Below are 9437 nucleotides of genomic sequence, written 5' to 3'. Positions count from 1 at the left end.
TTTCCCTTAGAGGGTGACGTAGAGACAACAGTCGTATCACGTATCCCCGCGTCATCGAGTCCACGGTCATCAGGTCGACCTCCCGTTAGTGATACTGCACTGAACGCGTCGCTACACCCCCCATGGGCGGTTTCAATTATTTGCATTTGGCTTGAAGCATGCGTATTTGTGCTTCGAATTTTTGTATTCCAAAGTTTCCCTTGCTCTAATAAGGTTCACGGAAATATATATTTTGTGAGGTATTGAATACTTTTGAAATGATTTTAGCTCATTGATATGTTTGTTTAATAGGCAGTCAGGCCAATGGGGCTTTCTGGTTTATTGTGTAACATATGATTACATCACGTAGCATAGCCGAGTTAGCAGTGTGCCTCACTTTTTAGGACATGTGCCTTAGTCTCTTGTTGCCATGGATTAGTCGGGATTCTTAATACCACTCAAAAATTTACTTTCTGTTAGCCTTGGGCCATTTACATAGGTATGTGAGAAATCTTTGCTATTTATCGCCCTCGAAAAATGAGTCCTTAGTCTCCATCGTGTACACTTTCAACTGCTTTATACTGCTGAAGTGTGATGGGCCGCAACTTGTGAATGTATGTTTTGGATTATCTCATTTTAGTACTTGTGATTTACAACGCTGAGTAAGGCCGCAGATTGGCTAAGTCGCTTGAAGGGGGGGGGCGATTGATTGGACGTGGATAGTTCCCACCCAATCTAATCGATTCCTTACATTGTATATGAAACGGTGCAGTGACAAGTAAGGTATTACATTACGTAATGATTGTCAACGTAGCGACAAAAGAACGAAGGAACAATAACTCAACAAAATAACTCACTCTGTGTCTTACCACTTCGATAACAACACAATTCAAGTAACTCTTAAGAACTTTAATTTATTACATTCAGCAAAAATTTGATATAAAAGAGTGAGTGAACGGAGACGGTGAGAACAATATAATAAGGAATAAATACTCCATAATCAAAACAAATTAACATAAGCTTAAATACTGACCAACGTGAGGGAATGAGGGGGAGTTGAATTTGTAAGACTTTGCGAATATAGCAACTATTTGGGCGAAACAACATCGCTAATATAGGAGCGAGCAAAGACGAGAGAAATTATTCAATACTTTAAGAATGAACTGATTAGGTATTAAGTGAACATTATTCTCCATAATTTCGTCGGACAATTTGTCATTACTGACGTCATCAATAGACGAAATAAAGTTTTGACTCTTTTCTTTTTTATAGTCTCAATTTTGCTCTGGGAGGGGTTCGAACCCACGACCTGCGGCTCATAAGACCACCGCTCTAACCAACTGAGCTACAAGAGCTGAAAATTCAAAATAATTAGGTTTATATAAAACGTTTTATTTATTCTCCAAAAAAGACCTTTTTTAAAATTACATGATCTCATTCCCGACACATATTAAGCATAACGATATCATGTTGACAAGTAATTCTTTGATGGTGCTGCATCGTAACAATAACATGAATTTACTGCTCGCGCTTTCTTAAATGGCATTTGATTTATTAATTCCTGCAGTCAAACGTCGGGCATCTTATACCCTGGTGTTGCTTAGCTTCTAGCATAATACGACGTTGAAGTCACTTTTTTTAGTTTTCATAAACGCTGTGACCAAGAATTCTGGATCTTGCTGGGTAACAATCTTTCTATTGAGATACCTTAACATGCAGCTATGTACATCCAGGTGATTGACAAACCACATGTTCTTTGTGGAATTTAAGCACGAAACCGTCCACTTGGCACAAGCGTTGTGTACGTACCGCTGCACCAAACGGTCAGACAAAGACAACCTCTACTGTATACTGGTATGCATTATAGATCTTCAACGGCTTATTATATGCATATCTTCATTTTCGCTGCGGTGTGCGCGCACAGATATTCACAGTGAAAGTTTGGTTCAAGGCTAGCTTACCGCATGACTTGGTTGGAGTTCTGTGGGCTAAAGGTGCAAAGCCGTGGTAACACTTTAGTGCAGCTCGGTGGATAACAAGTCAACCCGTCATTATCCGACCAGCGACATAATTCTTTAGCATTCTAACAGGCTAGAAAGCTTGCGAAGATGATGTCGGCGATGTATGGCATGTTCTCCGCGCAATGACACCTCACTTTCTGTGGTCGGACCGCAATCTGAATCTATTCGACGAGCGACAACCCACATTGGCGCTCGCAGCGATCCTGGTGATCTTCATGACTTTTTTCGCCCACATTCGGTACCTCTAACGACGCCTACTTGCGGAAGTTGCTGTTGAACAACTGTTCAATGCGTTACAAAAGCTGAAGACTCACCGGGCCTTCGTTGAGTTTGTCAAACGCATTCCAGGTATCATCAGTGTGCGAAAACCTGCATAAAATATAAGATCTATGAGAATTTTATGCCGGTAATCAGAGAACGTTTAATTTGACAGGACATTGAGTGGGTCTGTCTGTAACGGTTATTTTCGAATTTTCCGGCTCCAGTACGAGTGAGTCCAGCACATCAAGATAGCATCCAGCACCCTACCACCTTCCAGACCCACTCGTCCCAAGCCACCCTCGCCGTCAAGAAGTGTTACTCTACTCTGCGGACTGTATTGTCTCCGGCTGCACCCGAAAGGGTGATGGGGGCATGAACCTAGAGTAGAGTTAGACTGATTATCCGGTTTAGGACAGTGCGGGATAAGTGATAGTGTCTGGTTGAGGTAGACCGACGCACCAGCACAACCGTCGCAGAAGACGCTACAACAACAATTTTATCGAGGCCGTACCCGGCATGCCACCGTGAAAACGTGATTGCAGCGGCAGGAACACGTATGGTGACAAAAATGGCTTCAAGCTTCTCAAGTATGTACTATTTGACCACTCGCACGCAATAGAGTGAGTGAGTGAAGACGCAAAGAATTGAGTGAGTGAATATACGAAATGAGTGAGTGAATATTCACAAGGAGGATGCTGGGTATAAAATATGTGCAAGGCAATTTACTTATAGTTGGGCAAGAGTATCCATTCAGAATACTCATAAAATTATCTCGACATGAATTTCGGCTCAGTGGTTTGGAGTGTTGGCTCTAATCTGTCGAGTGAGGGTTCCGAGTCCCAAAGCGGTCAAAGTTTGGAAGCTGTTCATGGTGTTTGGGCTCACCAAATCTCCCCACCAAGGGCCACATCTTCCCACAAATGTTTTGATCTTTGATCATTAGAAATCATAGGTGCTCTATCTATATCTTTTCTTATTCATGTATCATTAGATTGTATTTTAAAATTGATACTGTATAGCGTATATTATCAGCGAGATATAATTAAGAAGTCATTGCGTCACGTCCATATACTATGATATAAAGTACCTTTTGATTTTCAGTTTTTCTTTTAATGTTGCGAGTTGTCAGGTGCTGATTTGGTGGTCCAATAATTACATTTATTGCTGCTCTAGGAGGGGCTCGAACCCTCGACCTGCGGCTCATAAGACCACCGCTCTAACCAACTGAGCTACAAGAGCTGACAAAATCAGTTATTATAGTAAACGGAACAGTGTTTTGGCAGTTCAAGTGCCTAAGCGGACAAAACAAACATGCAAGGAATGTTGGCTGCATGCTCAATATTACCGACTTACCGCCAAAAATGGAATTCTGGATGGCAACTCGTACAAGAAAAAATCAACAAGAAATCAAAGAAAAAATCATGACCCTCTCCACAACGGAATGAAGCAATGTAATATCTTAGTCAGGGCCGAGTCAATACAGCCGTGTAAAATTAATGATACGTAGCAACTTTCAACTGGGCTACAAGAGCTATTGTGATTCTAATTCTTTTAAGAAATATAGACCATTTTAAAACTTCATTAAGAACACGTATTTACTCTGAGAATATTAAGATAAGTCACTCACTCAATAATTTTCACTAATACCCAAATAATTGGACTTCGGTCGGTGACTCGTTAAATTTTAATCCAGCCAAAAATCAAGAAAAAAACCCAGTGGATTTGAGCAACGTTATATCTTAGTCAGGGCCAAGAAGGTGTAGCCGTGTAACAAGATGATATACAGCAACTTTAAACTGAGCTACAAGAGTTATCAATGCTTATACAATACGTACCGATTATAATTAATGTAGTTTAAACATTACTGGATTAGTTTAAATTTGCAACAATTAGATAACTCGTCACTCACTCATTAAAATCCACTTACTAATTGCAGCTTCAAGAAATCAAAAGTAAAAAGACTTGTTAGCGAGAAATCATTAATGAATGACTTAGTCAGGTCAAGACGGAAAAGGCCGCGTGATGATATTCTCATAAAAACCTTCAACTGAGATACAATGATATGGCTGTAAGGTCATTTCAAATTTGTATGTACATATATGTGTTAAGAGATTTGTCAAATTAACTAAATTGTATAATTAATTGTGCAAATTTGTGTTATAATCGGAGCCACTGTTTTGTGAATTTCTTAGGACGTTTGTTAAAGCTAACGAGCTTGCGATTCAAGAGAAATATAGCATCAAGCAAGCCACGTTTCACGGCTCCAACAAGCGATACCGAACGATGGTCCGGACCCGCTGGATATTTTGTTTTCCGATGCGACAGCCAACAGAAAGCCACGCAATGATGGGGATACTTTTGTTGCAGCAAGCCCGATCACATCGCGAGGAAATGGATAGTGTCCTTGCCAAGCCAGCAAGCAACACATGCTTCGCGATTGAATTGATATTGATTCGGCAATGACCGACGATCGAGTGACCCCTACACTAGAAACGAAAATGATTAGCGCAGAACTCTTGACCAAATATTTCAATGCACATAATGATTGCGCGAACAGATGTGAGTGCGTCAGCAAGAGCCAGCCTCGTTACCTCATAAGGTTTAGTTAGACGGTTAATCAGAACCTCAAAAGATTGTTGTGGACACTTGTTCGTACACCAAATTAAGTGCATTGCTGTGTGCTAAACAATTTTGTCAGCACACATGTGGCGAGAAGGCACGATTTGGACCTATTTAATCGAGTAAGATTTGCTTGGCAAATGGATAGAATTTGACGATGCCTAAGTGCTGGCTGCGTATGGGGATCGCATGTTTTACTTTCTAGGGCGAAGAATCACTCGACCTCGACGACAAGCTTGATCTGATTTTGGCAATGCCCTAGTTGAGAATATTTTAACAAGTATTGGCTCCTAGAAGAGGATCACAGTCGGCAAGCAATGATGATTATGTTTTTAAAATTAAAGCTTGCACTAACTCATAAGTTATGGTAACTGGTTCAAGTGGTCGATGCTGGGTTGAAAGTTGAGAGTACAATTTCCACTACGGATGGTTAGTGTGTGCTCAACCTTTATGGTTAAGCCTGCATATATCTGCGTATTAAAGTGTGTACAGTTTTTAGGCTCGCGCAAAAACTGAGTTGGAGTGTTCCACGTACCCTATGATGGGCTGGTAGCTTTTAACTTAGGCTTAGTATATTGTGTGGCCCGCAAGGTAGTTGCGCGTGGGCCCGCATAACTGCGTGCTAGCACCCCTAACATTAATACACTCACTTCTGCATTTGCACACACAAGCGCACATATTCTACCTCTGCCCTTCCTATATCCTTTAAGCAAGTCAACGAATTCTTTGGTTGCTTGGCAGCAAGTTGGGCATATATCCGTGCGATGGCACTCAATCTCGAATGAAAATCTCGTTTAGACGACTGTAGGTAGGATTGTCAGGCGCTGCAAAAAAATAAACTCCTGCAACCAAGGGTGATGCAGAATTCCGCTCTAGCAGATACAAGATGAGAAGACCGGCGAAGAAGATCGAAGATCTGCAAGCGTCCTAGATCAAGGCTTAAGAAGTTCTGGTGAGGAGTGGCAAAGAAGAACAAACTACTCTAAGCGGATATGAATATGTCATAGTCTACAATAAACTTAAGGGGTTACAATAAGACACTGCGTTAGGAACAAGTTGTATTCCTCCAAGTTTGATTCGAAGATTGATTTAAGACGCCTGTCGAAGGAGCTATCGATAATGCCATTAAGTAAAGACACGGACGATAAAACTTGATTAGCATTCGCGGACTGAATAAAAAATAAATACCGTGCATGGACTTGTAAAGGGATATGCTGACATAAAATGCCGAACACGTTGTCGGCATTCGTCACAAGATTGAATTAGTTTTGGAAAATATGTACTGTATCGATAGGCAATGACCGCTATCAAGAGAACAATGCGATGCGGTCGATGGAATAAGCCGGGTCAGGTAAATATGGTGGTGGATATGTTTCCCGACTGTAAATTGTCGAATGCCATAATGGTGACGTTGTCATATAATGGGTGAGGAGAGCTAAATAATCATGCGTCCTATGTGCTGCGTTGCTAGACCCCAAGACAGCAAGGTGATAAGGAACTCAGATAAGGCGCGCGGTTGCAAAACTGCAGCGCTATTCCTCACAACAATGCAGTTGCTCTGTTGCAGCACTGACTCACCCGACACTCAACATGTGGTGGTATTTCATGATAGAAAGTGCAAGTACAGAGTAGTACGAGGCACATAATGACACATAATGTGGCCAACTTGGAAGAGAGAAGACTTAATACTAGGTCATCAAAATATACTGTATGATCGAGTCGTCACAAATGCGCACATGTGTAAAATGGGACGACGGGTCTACCCCTCGCCACCGGCGTCAGTGTGGCGGGGCTGTCGTAGCTCTTTGCTTGGAGTAAGCTAAGCTAAGGTCATTGAATTCACGTGCTTTACAAGAATCAACACGAGTGCAGCGGATCGCAAACCGCTGCCTCCAAGAGTACTTGAAACCTTAACCAAGGTAAGTAGACTCTTCCGTTCAAAATTGAAACTATATCTAATTGTTTTAGTTGCGGCAGAGCCGCCAGTTTCAAAATCATAAAATTTTCCTCTTTCTTATAGTAATACCTAATTAATATAGTAATATGCATTACTACTGGCGATCCTGCTACAGTGTAGCCACATCACTGATGACACCAATTTGTGAAATTTACACCAATGTAAGGTCGCACCATCTTGTGCGACCCGCCCATTCATACAAGGGTCCGTGTAACCCCGTTACAGTCAGCGCCTTGGGGTCAGCTTGCTGGATCCAGCAGAGTGGTAGCAATATGTATATGTGGATTTTATCTTCGATCTTCAGGAAGACACGTCCAGTAATATCGGCATCGTGGTCTTTTCGGACCGTTCACGCAATGCACGCATCGTAGTAAACAAGAATGGAGCTACGCTTTTAACATCCCGGTAATAATGCAAGAATATCCTTCGCTCCACGTGGGCTTACCGAGACCATACCATAATTTCGCTTCTACGAGCCTGTCGGTTGTCAAGCGCTCTGTTGAAGACGAAGCTACATATTTGCTATTCTCTATGCTGAGCTATACGGAGCAGCGGCGCGCTTCTAAGGAACCGGGACCTTGAAATCGTATTGCAGTGGCACAACCAGTAGAGTATTGTCATTATCTGACTCCTCTAAGTGAAAATGAACACTGAGCCTCTGGATGGGCAACGACACATCACCACAACCGACAGAGCTGGCGAAAACTAGTCGCAGGAGGGTTGACCTTCACCAGCAATGCTTGAAGAGCATGGGTGGCCCACCTTCACACGAAGAGTTTGATAGGTCGGCGGTTACACCAGTACGCTTACCTGGTAAATAGTGACATTAATACCCTTAATGGGAAACCTCTTGAGAGTTTGGAGTCCCACTTTGGCAATATTGCGCTGTGACGAGCGACCCTGCGGCAAGTAAGACGCTTGGTACTGAGCTGGTACAGCTGCCTCATTGAGTCGAGGGAGATTGCCAAAAGCAGGAGCAGGAGGTGTTGGGCTGTCACCTCGACATCCGTGTCGTCCTTTGAATTTCATACAGTCAGTTTTGGCCGATGCTTGAGTTGAAAGTCCGCTTTGTTGAAGCTGGATCGAAAAGCCTTGAGACAAGAGATCCGACGTATTTTTGTCGCCCAGTATGCAAACTAAGTCGGATATGTTGGAGGTGATGTGCGGCTGTGTGTTATGCGCGAGTTGTTGAAATTGATGGGAGAGGGTTCATAACCCGTTACTCTGAATACACAACTCATTAACATGGGTTCACAGTGGGATTATAATGGGTGCAGATAGTGGGTGCAGAGCATTCTCCGAATGATCTTTATGGTTGCGTATGTCGATAAATCAAGTAAGCTTAGATGTAGCAGTAGTGCGAGCTAGGTCTTATTTACATCACTTTTGGTTTTACCGCTTCGACCACAAGCCATCTTCCTTCTAATCAGCTATGTTCGACTCAATTATAAAGAGGTTATGAGCCCAAGTCTAAGATGGAACCGTTCGACGCGTCAAAGTACGCGCTCTGGGCGTTCAAGATGAAGATGTACCTCATGTCCAAGGGACTGTGGGATACAGTGCTTGGTGAAGCAGGCGTCACGGCGATGAAGGAGCAGCAAGCGCATGCGGCGATTGTGCTCAACTTGAAGAACTCTCAGCTGGTTCACGCCATGAATACAACCAGTGCTCACGAGACCTGGGCAACACTGGAGGGATTTTACCGCACGCAGGACATGGCAAGCCGACCATGGCTCAAGGAGAAGTTCGCTTCGTTCAAGTATACGGCAACGGACATGAGCACTCACGTGATGGAGCTAAAGCAACTAGTGCTGCAGATGAAAAGCGCAAATTGTGAGCTAAATGAAGAGGATGTGTGCGCGACGACGCTGCGCAGCCTGCCAGCGTCGTACGAGAGCCTGGTGCAGGCATTCAGCATGAGCGTGTCTCAATTCAGCTTCAGCAAGCAGAAATCACGCCGCATTGAGAGCGAAACAGCGCTACACGTGGGCAAGCAACGCGAAAAGCGCCAGATCGCCAGAAAGAGCGGCGGTCAGCGCAAAAAGGGAGCGAACGTTCAGTGCTACAATTGTGGGAAGCGCGGGTACTACGCGCGCGACTGTTGGGTGAAGGATAGCGGTAACGGTGACAACGGCAGCCAACATGAAAACCACTCAGACGTGGCATTCAGCGCAAGCAAAGGAAGCGCGGGCGACTGCTAGGAAATGGATAGTGGCGCCACAGCACATATGTGCAGGGAACGTGAAGCGTCTGTCGAGTTCATGGAAGCAACGACGACTCGCATCGTATCGAGTGCAAAAAACAGCGCGCGATTGAAGGTGCTCGGACAGGGCACGGCGACATTGCAGAGCTGGAATGGCACAGGATGGACGAATACGCGACTTGAGAACACGTTACACGTGCAAGACTTGACACAGAATCTGTTTTCGCTAACAGCGACAGCAGCGCGTGGAATGAAGGACGAGATCTCTTGCAACGGTTGCGTCATAAAACAAAACGGACAAACATCCGCAACGGGGTGCCAAGTTCTTCGGGTCCAAACGAGAGCCCGTTCGAGCTCGTGTTCAAACGCAAGCCACGCATTCAGCACATACGCGTGT

The 9437-nt window shown here is 43.8% G+C and overlaps 2 protein-coding genes across 2 annotated transcripts; both read left to right on the top strand.

The window, feature by feature from the left end:
- Positions 1 to 7499: 7499 nt before the first annotated feature.
- Positions 7500 to 7728, top strand: PHALS_06359 (uncharacterized protein; the record flags this gene model as incomplete). The annotated part of the gene is made up of 2 exons (XM_024719630.1): positions 7500 to 7637; positions 7702 to 7728. 2 exons carry the CDS (start codon positions 7500 to 7502, stop codon positions 7726 to 7728), a joined length of 165 nt encoding a protein of 54 aa, XP_024584910.1.
- Positions 7729 to 8312: 584 nt separating this feature from the next.
- Positions 8313 to 9038, top strand: PHALS_06358 (transducin wd40 repeat-like superfamily protein; the record flags this gene model as incomplete). The annotated part of the gene is made up of 1 exon (XM_024719629.1): positions 8313 to 9038. One exon carries the CDS (start codon positions 8313 to 8315, stop codon positions 9036 to 9038), a length of 726 nt encoding a protein of 241 aa, XP_024584909.1.
- Positions 9039 to 9437: the final 399 nt, after the last annotated feature.

The sequence above is a fragment of the Plasmopara halstedii genome (assembly GCF_900000015.1).
Source record: "Plasmopara halstedii genome assembly, contig: Scaffold_2956, whole genome shotgun sequence".
Classification (NCBI taxonomy): Eukaryota; Oomycota; class Peronosporomycetes; order Peronosporales; family Peronosporaceae; genus Plasmopara; species Plasmopara halstedii.
The sequence above is the reverse complement of the archived record's forward strand: the minus strand, read 5'-3'. Positions and strand labels throughout refer to the sequence as shown.